Raw genomic sequence first — 17,140 nt, 5'->3', positions numbered from 1 at the left:
TGTCCATGATTCTCCAGCAAAAACCATACGTTCATAGAAATGCTTGATCAAAAATATATAATTCATTCTTTGACAACAAAACGATTGGGCGAACGGTTCTCAAGAAAAGAGTTAAATGTTCTAAGTGATATAAATATATACAAGAATCAAATATTTATTTTCGAGTTTTATTATCTTAGGAACATATTTGTTTATGACATAGATACTTTACAGAACTAGTTTCACCTTATATTTTATATACATCATAAGTAAATGATCCGTCATCTTTTGAAAACAGCTTCGTTTGTATCTTATTTTCTAAAAATGGAACAGAAGAGTAATACTTTTGTGCGGCAGCTATTATTATAGATTTTTTGAAAATATTGCTCCATTCTGTTACTCATTGTTCATATTCTTCATATGATACCCAACTAAATGACATTTTTGATGAATTTTTATTACTTTTCTGATTAGACCAATCATACATTTCTTTTGCGCTTGTAATGGGATGTTCATGTTCTTTAGCTAAACTTTCATTTCCTGCCATTCGTTTTAATATGCCACCAATTGCATCGCATGGGCCTTTACCTTGAGAAGTCGCAAAAAATGCCACTCTGCATCGACGTTATATTTTGTTTTAAATTTTCAAAGACTTGCAAAGTTTTTTCTATTTTTATATTGTGAGGCAGCTCCATCAGACATTAATATCGCTTTTTTCAACTCTATTGTTGTTTTCAAAAAACTCATTATTTGGCAATGAACACCTGAACCGCAACAGTATCATGATGGAGTACTTCCGATATTATGATGAAGCTGATATTCTTAAGTGTTCCAGATTCTGAATAGTAAACAACGAAGGGATGAATGGTGGCTTGACTATCATTCCAATAACTACACGAATCACAAATTGATAAAGACGTATTAAAATGAGCTTGACTGTTCAATATTTTTAATTTTGCAAGAAAGTTTTCGTTTAATTTGCGTAAGCTTGATGAGCACCGATGATCAGGAAAGGGTTTACAGCATTTGGGCTTGGTGTACTCCATTTTCACTTTATTCATCTTCACAAAATGCAAACTGTTACTAACACATCTGGAGTAGTGCAATCGTATTTATATACGAAAACAGATGTTATAGGTAACCCAGTAGTTATTGGTTGCGTACTTTACAAACAGTTATTATTAGTAAACAAGTAGGTAGTGTTGCACGACCAACATATTTTTTTATAAAACATTCGGCAAGGGGGAACGTGTAGGTAAGCTTTGTGCACTATCAGTAGAGCTGCGCTTCGCCATCAGGCAAATTATAAATCTTATCTCACACGAAGCCAATGCTAACTGGTTTGCTAGAGTAGAAGAAACCTCCTTCCTTTTTTATATTTTATTTTGAGGACCCGTAGTTTGTCACGTTTTGTTGCCAGAGGTAAACGAGTAAGAGCACAATACATTCGAGTTATATTGTTTCTAATTTGGGGAGAGCGTCTATTTTTTGATTTAGCAGTAGTTTCACAACGTCAACGTTTTGCAATCGAATCCCAAAAAGTGTTGCTAAGAAAGTTTTCTTATGTGATGCTCTTCTGTTGACAGACTTACAGAATAGATTCTTTGTTTAAAGATATTCTGCAGACTCCTTTCCGACGTTAACAAAATTAGTCAACCGAGCTTCAACCAACCTTCGTAATCAGTGTTTAATTTACTGCTGGATTGCAATGGCAAAAAAACGAGCTAAAACATCCGCAACAATCTGACCTCAATCGGGCAATGTCCATTGCTCACCTTTGAAGTGCATGAAAGAAATACCTCAGGGTATACGTTTCTCGTATTTCAAAAGAAAGTCCACCCGGATACTTTCCTACCTTCAGGGAATTGAAAACACGTAGTTTTTTTTCCTTCGTTTCCGCTTTCAATGGCTTCTCGAGTAGCGTTCGGTAAGCCAAAAAAAAAGGGTGCAACCTAAGTTTTTCCTAACTTTCAGTATTCTGCTGCTGGTGGGTTCGCATTTCATTGTGTTTATTTTTTCTCACCATCGAATGAAGAACGGTGTGTTTACAGTGATTTGACGTGTAGATCGAAACAGTGCCCGGTGCTGGCCGTGATTTATGGTTTCCTAAACCATGTTTAGCGTGGCACCTTTTTTTTAACTGATAGAGTAGTGAGGGGCAAAAGTACGCACTTAATTGTTTTTGAAACAGAACTATTGCAAACAACTATTATAAAATTCGGTTTTGTTCCCAAGCGGTACATGAACCTTTTCTCTTTAGAATGTATTACCAGAGTTTTTCGAATTTGGTTTGTAGCATAAGAATTTCACTTTTTAGAAAAAATACTCAAATGCGAACTTTTACCCAGCATGCGGGGCAAAAGTACGCAGTTTACGGGGCAAAAGTTCGCACTGCATGAACAGTGTCTTTTTTACACTATCCTCAATAAAGTTAATTGTTTTTTGCTAGTTTTGCACTGATTCTTTTAAGCTGCGTTGGAGCGGTGCCCCTAAACAATTTTCTTATTTCCGGAAATCTGGTTTTCGGGGGATATGTTCCAAATATTAGAAACTTTATGAATATTTGAACAGAATCTTACAATTATTGGTTCAAAGGTCATAAAATTACTTTCACAGGCCGGGTTTTGAGTGTTTTGGTGATTTGCCCCGAAAATGGGCCATCCGGAATAGATTCACTGGGCCCGAATACGACACCAATGCCACCCTATATGGGTATTTCTGGAATCGAATTGTTGCTCTGAGGTTAAAAATCAATTTCAGACGCTATTTTCAAATTAAAGATGGTGACTTCCGGTTTGCGGTCAACAGTGAAAAATTGACCAAATACCACCCCATATGAGTTATTTCGGATTCGAAATGATGCCAAGAGACCTGAACACGACACCAGACGAACCGAAAGTCACCATCTAGAATTTTAAAATGGCGTCTGAAGTCGATTTCCAGTCTCAGGGCATCAATTTATTTTCAGTAATACACATATTGGGGGGTACTCGACCATTTTGGGTTGTTCAGTCCAACCTGTTCGAACTGAAGCGACAGAGTGGCAGCGAGCGAACGCTTTATATCCACTAATTGCGTCGCAGTAGGTAAACAGCGGTGTGAGATTCAGCCCCGCCCCTTTGTATACTTTAGCACTGCGGAATGATATAAAAGAGCAACAGATGCGGCAGCATTTATTAGTATTTTTCCAACCGCGATACGATAAGCAGTAGAAAGCAGACAGTGAAAGGAGAACAATAGCAGCAATAACAGTAGCTGCAGTAGCGGTAGCATCGGTGGGCAAAGTTGCGTCACCGCGAAGAACTTTAACGCGAAGAATAGATATTAAGAATAAGAAGAAGAGAAAAATGAATAAGTTCGTGTAAACAGTAGTTCTGTGTTTGCACCTGACCGCCGAACATTCTGTCCTCCGTCTCCACCCGTAAGAGTTAATTGAAATTGAAGAGTTTTTTGAGAGTCTTTTTCAAGGCTCATATCTTCGAGTTTGATTGCTGCTAGCCAAGTGGGCTAGTCCAGGCCAATCACGTCGCGGCTTCATGAGGCGAAGCCGATCAAAGGAGTCCGGCCAATCTAGTTGCCCTCCTGGGAAGGAACGAAAGGGTCCTGCTCCCATCCGGCTTGGTTCCCGCTGGGAACGCAAGCAACGTTTACCGACCGGCGCAGTCACAGTCCACTGCAGCCCCAACATATTTGTTGGTCCTGCGAACCGGATACTCAACCGTGAGCGTATTCGGTTCATCTTTTGATTCGTCACCCGGCGATTGCGAACTGTTACATCGGAGTGTGGGATGGATGTTGGAGGTCGGAGGCAAACACGGAGATTGCAAGTGAAACAACGCTAAAAACACTCAAAGAACTCATAAGTGAAATTTAAACAATCAAAGAGACTAAAAGTGAAGTGTGAAAATGACGACGTTGCAGACGCCAGCCAAAACCAATAAGGGCAATGAAGAGGCAGAAGCTGCATTGAATACGCTGGTCCACATGCGTGGAATGGCTCAAGGAAATGTCACTCGAATCAAGAACATCTTGGCTCGAGCCGAAGCGGATCAGACTGAACTAACTCCTGCTCAAGTAAAGGTCTATATCAAGAAGGTGGAAACTGCATACACCGAATATCACCAGTTACATCAGCAAGTTGTGGCCAGTCTTCCAATCAACAAACGAGAAGAGCAGGATGCAAAGTACTTGAGTTTTGAAGCGTTACATGAAGAGGTATCAACTATTCTCGAAACCTGGCTCGGGAATCTGACAGCACCTCCACAGAATCAGCTCCAACAAATGGCCCCAGTCACTGGGAATCAGCAACCGGTGGTAATCCAGCAGTCCCTTCCTCGTGCGATTCCCACGTTTGACGGAAGATACGAGAACTGGGAAAAATTTAAAATCATGTTTCGCGACGCCGTGGACCGTACCAACGAAGCACCACGCATAAAGCTGTACCATCTTGAGAAGGCTCTCGTTGGTGACGCAATGGGGCTTATCGATGTGAAGACGATTAGCGACGGGAACTACGAACACGCCTGGAAACTTTTAGAGGAGCGTTTCGAGGATAAAAGGCGAATGATCGACATTCACATCGCTGGCTTACTCGGAACAAAGAAAATACCGAAGGATGATTATGCCGATCTGAGAACACTGGTCGAAAGTATTAGCGGTCACGTGGAGAATCTCAAGTTCCTCAACCAGCAATTCACAGGTGTGTCGGAGCTAATTGTCGTTCATCTTGTCGCTCGTTCTTTGGATGCGACAACGAAGAAAGAGTGGGAATCAACAATAAAGCGAGGCGAGCTTCCCACCTACGAAAACACCATCAAGTTTTTGAAGGACCGCGTCTCAGTTCTGGAGAGATGTCAGGGTTCAAACGAAGAATCTCGGTCCCAGCGAGGAACAGCCAAACAACTAACAGGGAAATTTGCAGTTTCGAAGGCCAACACCGCAACGGCCTCTTCGACATCGGATCCACATTGTGAGATGTGTGGAGAAAGACATCCTACGTTCAAGTGTTCGTCGTTTAACAGCCTTTCCACGAGTGAACGGCTGTCCAAAGTTAAAGAGAGGAACATCTGTTTTAACTGCTTGAGGCGTGGACACAGCGTGAAGAACTGTCCATCGAAGAAGTCTTGCTTTAGGTGCAACAAGAAGCATCATACATTGTTGCACTTGGAGGGTAATGCCAGCTTAAACTAAACGACGACCTACCTAGCCTTCATGACTCCCAACTGGGATGGTTAGTGGGTGGTAAGCTGCTCGAGAGGTCCTGTTCAAACCTTGCGATGAACTCCTGCGCTGTTAGCGTCGATCCAATGGAAGAGCTTATGCATAAATTTTGGGAAGTGGAAAGCGTTTCACCAGAGATGGTTCCTTCGAGCGAGAAGGAGCAGTGCGAAGCACACTTCACTGCAACATATCGTCGAGACGACAGTGGTCGTTTTATCCTCTATCTACCGCTGAAGGACAACGCTCCCCAGCTGGCAGATTCTCGTTCTATGGCCTTGCGGAGATTTTACATGTTGGAATCGAAGCTACAACGTAACCCAGATTTGAAAGTCCAGTACGACGCCTTCTTGGATGAGTACGAGACTCTTGGGCATTGCCACGAGATCAAGGAGCATGATGACCCCCCTGGAATATTGAAGTTTTATCTTCCTCATCATGCTGTTTTACGTCCCTCAAAAACGACTACCAAATGTCGAGTTGTGTTCAACGCATCGGCCAAGGTGTTTGGATTATCACTCAATGACGTGATGATGGTCGGTGCTACAGTGCAGAGCGATTTGCTGTCCATAATTCTTCGCTTTCGAAAGTTTCGATACGTTTTGAGTGCAGACGTATCAAAAATGTATCGTCAGATGCTGATCGACCCCGCCTTCACTCCATTACAGCGGATTTTCTGGCGGAAGTCCCCTCAAGATCCTCTGCGAGTCCTCGAGTTATCAACAGTGACATATGGTACAGCGGCGGCCCCATTCTTGGCAACGCGGGCTCTTCTTCAATTAGCTCGCGATGAACGACACAAATTTCCTCTCGCAGCGATGATCGTGGAAAGGAATTTCTACAACGATGATGCACTGTTTGGTTCCGACGATTATGGAGAAGCGTGTGAACTTCGGGACCAACTGATAGGCCTACTGAAATCCGGTGGGATGCATCTACACAAGTGGTCTTCCAACGATGATAGCCTTTTGGATCCTATTCCCAATGAAGACAGAGAGCGATGCGTTCCACTTGGTGACAGCGGTATCAACGACATTATAAAAACATTGGGTTTAATGTGGAACCCTTCTACTGATGAATTCCTGTTCCGATCGCAATCTCCAGAGAAGATCAAAGAACCAACAAAGCGACAAGTTCTGTCCGAAATCGCCAAGATTTTCGATCCTCTTGGTCTTATTTCTCCTGTGGTAGTAGTGGCGAAGATTCTGATGCAAAATCTATGGATTTGTAAGCTGAAATGGGACGATCCGTTGGACGATGGCCTTTTGTACCAATGGGAAAGCTTTTTGACATCGCTGCCATCTTGTGAGCAGATTCGGATTCCACGCCAAGTTATATCAAGCGAAGCTATCCACTACGAGCTTCATGGGTTCGCCGATGCCTCCCAGAAGGCATACGGTGCTTGCGTATACGTGAGGTCGATTTTTCCTGATGGCAGAGCATCATTGAGGCTAGTCAGCGCGAAGTCTAAAATAGCACCGATCACACCTGTGACGATTCCGAGAAAAGAGTTACTAGCCGCTCGACTTCTAACAAGGTTAAATAGTAAGGTTAAAGAAGCATTAGAAATGAACTTCACGTCTACGATATTGTGGTCTGATAGTCAGGTTGTACTGGCATGGCTACGAAAGCCACTTGATAGTCTTCAAGTGTTTGTTCGCCACAGAGTTGCAGAGATTACGTCCCACAAGCATATTGTCTGGAAGTACGTTCGGACCGACCAGAATCCAGCGGACAGTGTGTCACGAGGACAAGCTGCCAAGGAATTAGCAGAAAATGACCTCTGGTGGAATGGACCTCACTTTTTGCGTACCGTCGACTACCAAGAAGAGGAACCAATTACTCTTACGGATGTCGAGATTCCAGAGTTGAGGGTCCAGCTGGCAGCTTTGCCAGTGATGAACTACGAAGAATTCCCACTCTTGACAAAGTATAGCTCCTTCCGGAAAACGCAGCGGATTTTGGCATACGTGCTACGCTTCATATCGAATACTAGAAAGAAGAAGGAAGACCGGTTGCTTTCAGCGTACCTCACCTTACCAGAACTTCGAACGGCATTGCATTTTATCGTTGGAGCTGTCCAGCATCAGGAGTTCTCCAAGGAGATCGAGTGCATTAGGTCAGGAGAGTTCAACCATCGTCTAAATAACTTGAAACCGTTTCTGCACAATGATCTACTGCGAGTGGGTGGTCGACTTAGCCATTCTGATCTACCATTCGAAGTGAAACATCAGTTGATATTACCTGACAAGAGTCCCATCGTTCGTGGTTTAATCGCCGATATACATCGCGAGAATCTCCACACTGGATGCAGCAGCGTTCAATATCTTCTACGACAACAGTTTTGGTTGATCAACGCAAGATCTACCATCAGAAAGGTGTTGAGAGGTTGTGTCACTTGCTTCCGAATGAAGCCTACTACGATCGATCAACAAATGGGGGATTTGCCGTCATACCGTGTCACCTCTGCACCAGCCTTTGAGAGAGTTGGACTTGACTTTGCAGGTCCAATCTACGTGAAGCAACCTGGACGGAAAGCCACTTCAATAAAGGGTTACATCTGTGTCTTTGTATGCATGGTCACGAAGGCCATGCATCTGGAAGCAGTGGAAGATTTGTCAGCAGATTCATTCCTGGCCTCATTTCAGCGCTTCGTATCCCGGCGAGGCTTTCCGAAGGAAGTGTTCAGCGACAACGGAACAAATTTCATCGGTGCAAGATCAGCTTTGCGGGATCTGTATCTACTCTTCAAGGAGGAAGCCACCCAGAACAAGATCTTCGAGTACTGTCAAGCGAAGCAGATTGACTGGAGAACGATACCCCCAAACGCGCCACACTTTGGTGGGCTTTGGGAAGCTGGAGTGAAGAGCGTAAAGACAGTACTAAAGAAAGTGTATCAATCTACTTCATTGACACTCTTCGGACTTTCCACCCTGTTATGTCAGATTGAAGCAATACTGAATTCGAGACCATTGTATTCCTTATCAAGCGACCCAACGGAACCGGAAGTGCTAACTCCTGGACATTTCATCATAAACCGTCCACTTTTGGCTATTCCCGAACCATCATTGATGCATCTTCCGACCAATCGACTATCGCACTGGCAGCGCATACAGCAGTTGCGCGAACACTTTTGGAAGCGATGGTCTAAGGAGTATGTCACCGAGCTGCAAGTAAGTGGAAAGTGGACCAACAAAAGGAACAACATTCGACCTGGAATGATTGTCGTGCTAAAGGAAGATAATCTTCCCCCTCAATGCTGGAGACTGGGACGTGTTGTGAAGGTTTATCCTGGAGCCGACGATTTGGTAAGAGTGGTTGATGTCCAGACAAAAACGGGTACGTTTCAAAGGCCGATACACAAACTTGCGCCTTTGCCGATAGCTGATAATGAGTCTTCTTCTGCAATTTCCACTTCTTGCCTGGGGGAGAATGTTCAGTCCAACCTGTTCGAACTGAAGCGACAGAGTGGCAGCGAGCGAACGCTTTATATCCACTAATTGCGTCGCAGTAGGTAAACAGCGGTGTGAGATTCAGCCCCGCCCCTTTGTATACTTTAGCACTGCGGAATGATATAAAAGAGCAACAGATGCGGCAGCATTTATTAGTATTTTTCCAACCGCGATACGATAAGCAGTAGAAAGCAGACAGTGAAAGGAGAACAATAGCAGCAATAACAGTAGCTGCAGTAGCGGTAGCATCGGTGGGCAAAGTTGCGTCACCGCGAAGAACTTTAACGCGAAGAATAGATATTAAGAATAAGAAGAAGAGAAAAATGAATAAATTCGTGTAAACAGTAGTTCTGTGTTTGCACCTGACCGCCGAACATTCTGTCCTCCGTCTCCACCCGTAAGAGTTAATTGAAATTGAAGAGTTTTTTGAGAGTCTTTTTCAAGGCTCATATCTTCGAGTTTGATTGCTGCTAGCCAAGTGGGCTAGTCCAGGCCAATCACGTCGCGGCTTCATGAGGCGAAGCCGATCAAAGGAGTCCGGCCAATCTAGTTGCCCTCCTGGGAAGGAACGAAAGGGTCCTGCTCCCATCCGGCTTGGTTCCCGCTGGGAACGCAAGCAACGTTTACCGACCGGCGCAGTCACAGTCCACTGCAGCCCCAACAGGGTTGTTTCCCAAAAACCGGAATTCGATATCTTGGAACCCAAAATGGCGTCTGGTGTCATTAAATAGTGTCAGAGCATCGTCCCGATTCCGAAAATACCCATATTATTTTCCAGAAATTGGAAGTCGTCTCTTGAAATCCGAAATGTCGTTATCCACGCTCTGGACATCATCTCGGTTACGAAAATACACTTATTGGAGGGTATTTGACCATCTTAGGTTGTTTTCTAGAACCCGAAAGTTGACATCTTGAAATTCAAAATGGTGTCTTGGCCATTTTCCGATCTATGGGCATCATCCCGATTGAGAAAATAAATATTGGATTTGACCTTGTTTTTTCATTGCTTCTATGGTTTCTAAAAGCCCCAATCTATCGCGGAAGAACCATTCTGAAAATCAACAAAATCATTAAAATGGTTGAGAGATTCTATTAATTAAATCCTAAAACCAAAATTTTCCTTAGTTTCGTAGCATATTCGCATATCACTGGTTATTCTTGAGTAATTTCTGTACAAAAACATATTAAACGCATTTTTTCATTACGGTTAATGGCACTTAGTGCGTACTTTTGCCCCACGCTCAATGTGTACTTTTGCCCCACTATGAGTTTTCCAACTGGTATGAGTTTTATGACAAACTTCAAAATATTTTCGTCAAAACCAATTCACACTATAAACCACAATTATACAAGAGTTTTTTGGGTTCTGTTGATTTCAAGTTTCTGTAGTTTTCCAATAAGTCAATCATAGTTCACAAAACTAAGAAAATCAGATCAAAACAGCTCAAAACACAATTTTCCCCATAGCTTTGCACCATTTAAACGGAATCTTATGTGTTTACATGTGTGATTGCCTGACGTTATAATATTGCTAATTCATACAATGTTGCCAGTTTATTTCGCTCGTATGTTTCGAAAAGGCCAATGCGTACTTTTACTCCTTGCGTACTTTTGCCCCTCATTACTCTATTGATATACTTTCACGCTCCTGCGGCTGCCCAGTAAGCCAAACAGATAGTTTGAATGGCAATCTGCGAGAAGATGTAGGGGAAAGTACGTAAAGAAGGACACTGCGGGTAAGATGGACACTTTTAATATTTCACAAACTAGAATGTATTATGATAGTTTAGTGATGCAAATACCTTCTTTATAGTGTGTTAATGCTTTTGAGTTGCATTATCGGTTTTCAGCAAGCAAACTGTCAAATTTGTAAGTAAAACAAAGAATATTTTCGTGAACGCGCAATTTGATGTAATTTTTATACCACGGAAAATAGTGAAAAACTCGTGAAATTTACGTGTTTTCATTTGTTCACAATAGTAAAGTGATTAATTAATCTTTCCTCGGTTTTCTAGTGAAAATCCAGCAGATTTTTGATGTTTCGATGAAGAGCTACGATCGTTTGAAAAATTTACAACCAGGTCGGGCAAGACGGACACACTAAGGTAGGGAAAGATGGACACACGGATTTTACAAGAATTTTCACATGTAGCATCTGTTGTGTACTACAGATGTTCACAAGTACACTCGCGAGAGAAACCAGCAGATATTAATCACTTAGCAGTTAGAACAGGCCATATAGGCGAAGAATTTTCGCCTTCATCGAAACCCATCCTCTCAAACTGTTCACGTGATGTATAGATGGACTCTAACAACGTAGAGTAATGTATGGCCATCACTTAACACATAAATCAAAAGAATACTTAACGTACTACATCTTTTTTGTGAGTGTCCACCGTTACCTTCGTAGTGTCCATCTTACCCACCCCAAGTGTCCGTCTTCCCCAACCATGTCAAAAAACAGCAATTTGTAGTCTTATTTTTGAAGACCCAAAACACATGAAACTTGGAGGAAGTTCACTTATACCAAAAATGATTATGAAAACAAATGACCTTAAGTTTCAATTTGTATGACTACTGCGATCTAAATAGCAATACCTAAGTGATTATTTAGATTAAACCTTAGGGTGTCCGTCTTTACCTACTTTCCCCTATCAGTAACAACTTTAGCGAATCGTAAATGTGAATAATGATAGCTTAAGTCTTGACTGATTCCATCACTTGGCAGCCCCTTCGTATCGTTATTGTTTGTACACTCACGACTGAACATTCGAGGCAAACGTTGAATGCAATGCAACTAAGATGGATGGAAAATTTTTTAGCCATTTTAGAAACCAATTCGATTCGATAAACACTACATTTACTGCGTTGGGCACCGTGGGGAAATCAGAACAAAACACCTGTGCAACGCAGCGGATAAGTACTTGTTGATAACTGCTCTATCTCCCATTGATTACTTATGAGTGTGAGTTCGACCCGCACTCATTATGCATTCATTTAATAAATATCAAGTTCATCGTTGAACCGTACCGTTCAATTAAACCGGGTGCTGTAAATTTCACCGCTTCGTCATTTGCGAAACACAACGCATTCCTGGCCCCTCACCCTCACACAACACAGACACTGCAACCACATATAAGCACGAACGGATAATTGCCTTCAATTACCATTAAATTCAGTTGCCATGCCATGCGGAGACAGAGTCGAGTCCCAGCCATCGGCAGTCGACCGTAGGGAAGAAGAGCCCTTGTCCGGGGCAATGCAGCGTGCAGCAGCTATCGTGTTGATTATCAGCTTGTATTTAATTATTATTTTCATCTTCTCTGCACTCGTTTCCAGCAGCTAGCCAAAACTCTTACTAACATGGTCAACGTTAGTGTCCGGCTCGCGGGTGAATCTGATGGATCCGTTATCCGCTCGGATGGACAAGTGGAAAGGCGAACGGAGAATAATCAATCGTGAATTTGTGAAGCGTTATCCCTCCGATAAATTGCCAACCTTGATCCAACATCAAAGTTGAATCACATTCCAATTTATTTTCACCATTCCGTTCACAATGCTGGAAAGCACGTCTGGGATGATATAAAGTTATGCCAGGATGCTACACAAGCATCCGTATACGTATTTTTATTCCCCCGGGAGCTGCCATGGCAACCTTTCAAGTGCCCTTTCTTCCTTCCGCCCGCGATAGCAGCTGATACTAATTACCTCCTGTAACACTGTCTACTTGCCAGTTCCGATTGCTCTCTTGTGTGTGCAATAAAAGCGTATAATTTCTTATAAAGGCGTTAATTTGACTTCCTCACATCGACACCGAAGCGTGGAAGGGCCTGCCCTGGAAGCTCGGGCATGCCGTCGCGATGTTGCCCGCTGCGTCCAATTTGATAATATGGCACGTCCCGAGAGTGGCTTCACACATAAGTGGCGTGCGTAGTTTCCGGCATTCATTAATGCATAAATTACGTATATTACCTCAGCTCTGCGACGAACGATGGCGATGCTGCTGAAAGACGTCATACGGTATGCTGATGGCGGTGCAAAAATAACAGCTACCAATGCGGACCTCTCCCACCCCCCAGTAAGATCCTGTAACGTGACGAGGCGGAACAGTTTTCGCGCATCAAGATGAAAGTGAGTCAGGGAGATTGATTTTATTTTACGCCAATTATTACCGCTCGTGTGGAATGATTATGCTTCAAAGTGAATGTAACGAAAGGTTTGACAATATCGCTTCCGTCAATATTACACCACTGCGTTGGATATCTTAAGATGACACAAAAATATTAGCTAAAAATTTAGGAATTCTGAACTAAATCAAAATTTATCACTTATATTCCTAGTTGTAAATAAAAAAACCTAAATTAATCCACTTAGCGGTCAGACCCAGCCTTTCTCATTCAAATTTTATTTGGAAAAATAGATTTAATGGGATAATGTTTCATTTCGTTTACCACCCACGCTGCCATTTTTTCCATCGGTGTGGAGACATTTGATGAAATTGGTCTCATTGCTAACGGGTTTTTGTTTTTTTTTTTCGGTAAGCAGTATAACGAAGCAACCTTTGGTTTGGATACGAGTAATCGTCTTTCTAACTTTTCTTCCCCCATTAGGTGAGCAGTTCTTTGGCGAGTGATGTTTGCACCTTCGATCATCGCATTAAGTGGATCTTTTGGTTTTCCATTTTTATACAGGTATTCCTCATACGGACCTGAAGCAATCATCTCATAGACACGCGTATCATAATCTCCTTTATCCACAATTACTACAGCATTACCTTTATCTGCTCGAGAGTAGATCACATCTCTCTCTTTAAGTTGTCGTATAGTACACAACTCACCAGGCTCAGTGCGTTTTTTGCTGTTCTGTTTGCTTTCTGTTACTTAATGCGATGATCGAAGGTGCAAACATCACTCGCCAAAGAACTGCTTACCTAATGGGGGAAGAAAAGTTAGAAAGACGGTTACTCGTATCCAAACCAAAGGTTGCTTCGTTATACTGCTTACCGAAAATACACAAAAACCCGTTAGCAATGAGACCAATTTCATCAAATGTCTCCACACCGATGGAAAAAATGGCAGCGTGGGTGGTAAACGAAATGAAACATTATCCCATTTCCCATGGCGCCAGCGTGAAAAACTCGGTCGATTTGGTTGAGCAACTAGAAGGTGTAGAGTTGCGAATGGGGGAGATACTAGTGTCGTTTGATGTCAAAGCACTGTTTCCAAGCGTACCAGTACCAGATGCCATACAAAGCTTTCGTGGACATTTAGAAAGAAGCCAAGCTTCATCCATTCAAATTGAAGCCTACACATCGATAGTGGAGCGATGCATGGACCAAAATTTCTTCACCTTCAGGGGGTAATTTTACCGGCATGTATTTGGTCTTTGTATGGACAGCAAATTGTCGCCACTCTTAGCGGAGTTATTTATGAGTTATTTTGAGGAAAAATTTAAAGAGAAAAAATTTTTTCCCCGCGTGTGGAAGCGGTACGTCGATGATGTTTTTGCCATCGTAGAAGAACGTCATTTAGAACAAACACTAGAGCTGCTAAATACTCGACATCCGAAGATCAAATTCACCGTCGAACAGGAAGTGGATAAAAAACTTCCCTTCCTAGATTTGATCATATCTAGGAAACCTGACAACTCGCTAAAATTTGGCATCTACCGGAAACAAACATCCACGGACCGGTACATTACTTCGGACTCTAACCATTGTGGAGCCCAAAAACAAGCGGCTTTTCACTCCATGGCCCATCGCCTTGTTAGTGTACCGATGGAGAAAGATGAGTACACGATAGAGAAAGGAAAAATTAAAAAAGCGGCCAAGTTAAACGGATATGACGAAGATTTTTTGGAAAAAATTATCCGCACACACGAACGGAAACAACACAAACGCGAAGTCACCACTCTGCAACCAGAAAAAGAAAATTTAGAGAGGATCAGCATGCCATTCTACGCAAAAGTTACAAACTGGATCTAAAACGCCCTTAAAAGGCACGGCTACCACGTAGGTAATTCACAAAAGTAAAAACAGACTACGTGATCTTTTGTGTAACGCGAAAGATAAAATTCCGCTTAATGAGAAGTCTGGAATCTACAAAATTGAATGCCAGGATTGTGCAGCTGTGTACATTGGCCAAACACGGCGCAAGTTCAAAGTTCGTTTAAAAGAGCATAGGAAAGCTGTGGCCAACAAACGAGCCAACGAGTCAAGTGTGGCAAGTCATGCTATTTCCCTCCAACACAATGTCGATTGGGACAACGCGAAAATTTTGAAAAATATTAGGAAATCGTCGCAACTTAATGCATGGGAGTCGATGCATATCATGACACCGGAACAGCCGCTTATGAACGAGGATGATGCTCCCATACTATCGCCTCTCTTCCACCTCACCAAACTGAAATTGTAACTCTCTCCTACTAATTAGTTGGACATCGCCCCGTAGATGGGTAAAAGCTTACCCGAAACCGGTAGATAAAAAAGGTAATTTTTACATTGTAAGAACCATAAGTGTTTGTGTCCCGTTTAATATTTATTCGCGAGTACTTACGTTGCACTAAAATTTAAAATTTAAAGCAGTACGGTCTGTCTGTTTAACTACGGAACCGATCGATGTGAAAATTTGTATGTAGGGGTTTTTGGTGCCGATAAAGGTTCCTTTGATAGTTTGAGATCCCTCCCTCTTCTGGAAGGGAGGGGACCCATACAAATGAAACATAAATTTCTACACAACTCAAGAACAAACCAAGCAAACGGAACCGAATTTGGCATGTGGATGTTTTAAGGTGTAACAAATATGTCCATAATAGTTGGAAGCCCCTCCCTTTTCTGTAAAGGAGGGATGCTTTTGGAAGGGAGGGGTGTCATACAAATGAAACACAAATTTCTGCTCATCTCGAGAACTAACCAACTAAATGGAACCATATTTGGCTGGTAAATGTTTTTAGTGGTAACACATATGTTCCATAATCGACTTCAGGCAACATTTTGGATTGTAAGATTGCAAATTCCGGTTTCTGGAAAATAGCCAAAAAAAGTCGATTTCTACCCAATATAATAATATCCGGATCTAGAATGATACACAGGAGCTAAAATCGACCACTACTAATTGGAATTCTAAGATGGCGACTTCCGGTTTCTGAAAAACTGCTGAAAATGACCAAATACCACCTAATATGAATATAATCAGAATTTGTATTTGTATTTGAATTTGTATTTGTCTGTATTTCATCTGACATGGGTAGTGTCTTAATGAATAAATAAAAATTTACAAAATTGTCGAACGTGAAATCTTATTTCTAAAACGACTAGAAGTTTCACTAAAGTCGTAGTGATCCTCCACAAGCATGAAAGTCCGAATCATTGAGGGTATCGCCGCATCATATGCATAGGCAGTACGGTGGAATCTTTCCTGCAGCAGTGACCGGTACCGGAGAGGACGTTGAGCCACACGAAAATCCAGCATGGAAAGTAGTCGAGGGGAGTTAACTTCTCCATTGAGCAACTTCGCAACGAACAACGCCTGTTGAATTTTTTTCCAAGTGTGTCCATGTTTAAAAGTTTGCATCTGTTTTCATATTCAGGAAGAGCTAGGGGATTTCGCCATGGAAGGTGACGTAAGGCCAGTCGAATAAATCTTCGCTGAACGCCTTCAATTCTATCGATCCAGCACGAATCAACAGGATTCCAGACAATGCAAGCGGTCTCCAGAATTGGTCTTACCAACGCACAATACAAGGACTTCAAACAGTATGGATCATTGAAGCCTTTGGCAACTTTCGAAATTAAGGCGATGTACAGAAGCCAAAACTCGAGGAAGTTGTCATGTCGATAAAACCAATCATTTCAAACGATTTGTTACGAATTGAATTTGATCATATCCTATGGCCGATTTGTCGTGCATTTGCAGACTTTAAACACATCGCAAGGAACGTTCAAATAGTACGATACCACATTTAAATTATGTTGAGGCCACATATATCGATCAAAGCAGGTATAGTTTCAAATTGTCTTTGAATTTCTTTTCTTTCCATAACATTTGAGCCACATTGGTGATTGGTAAGTTTGAGAGATGACTCGTTCGTATGACACTAGTTATGTTCAAATAAGTCATACGATTATAATCGAATGAAATGGGAACGTATAGGGCAGCCAAATTTTGAAACCACGTGTTCAATCATAATTCATCTGTTAACCCTTAACTAGCCCGCTCATCTGATAATAATATTGATCAAATCGGTTGTGCAGTTTCTGAGATAATGAAGTTTCGTGATTTTCACATTTCGGTACATTACAGACGAAGTTACAGTTCGATTACAATGAAATTCAATAGGGTATTATGAGGCATCTAGACTTATTAATTGATACTAATTATGTGGAAATCGGGTCAGCCATCTCTGAGAAAAGAGAGTGAGTTAAGAATTCTTTGGAATATGTTCCTTTTCATAGCTGGATTTCACATTTTTAAACATAACAGGCCAAGTAATAT

General features: G+C 42.0%; 2 protein-coding genes across 2 annotated transcripts; both read left to right on the top strand.

The window, feature by feature from the left end:
- The first annotated feature begins 3,885 nt into the window (after positions 1-3,885).
- On the top strand, positions 3,886-5,169 carry LOC129729175 (uncharacterized). Its single transcript, XM_055687660.1, has one exon. It carries the CDS (start codon positions 3,886-3,888, stop codon positions 5,167-5,169), a length of 1,284 nt encoding a protein of 427 aa, XP_055543635.1.
- An 86-nt stretch (positions 5,170-5,255) lies between these two features.
- LOC129729174 (uncharacterized) lies at positions 5,256-8,696 on the top strand. Its single transcript, XM_055687658.1, has one exon. The coding sequence runs from the start codon at positions 5,256-5,258 to the stop codon at positions 8,694-8,696; it is 3,441 nt and encodes a 1,146-aa protein (XP_055543633.1).
- The last annotated feature ends 8,444 nt before the right edge of the window (positions 8,697-17,140 follow it).

The sequence above is a fragment of the Wyeomyia smithii genome, chromosome 3 (assembly GCF_029784165.1).
Source record: "Wyeomyia smithii strain HCP4-BCI-WySm-NY-G18 chromosome 3, ASM2978416v1, whole genome shotgun sequence".
Classification (NCBI taxonomy): Eukaryota; Metazoa; Arthropoda; class Insecta; order Diptera; family Culicidae; genus Wyeomyia; species Wyeomyia smithii.
Note: the sequence above shows the minus strand (reverse complement) of the source record. Positions and strands in the feature narration are given on the sequence as shown.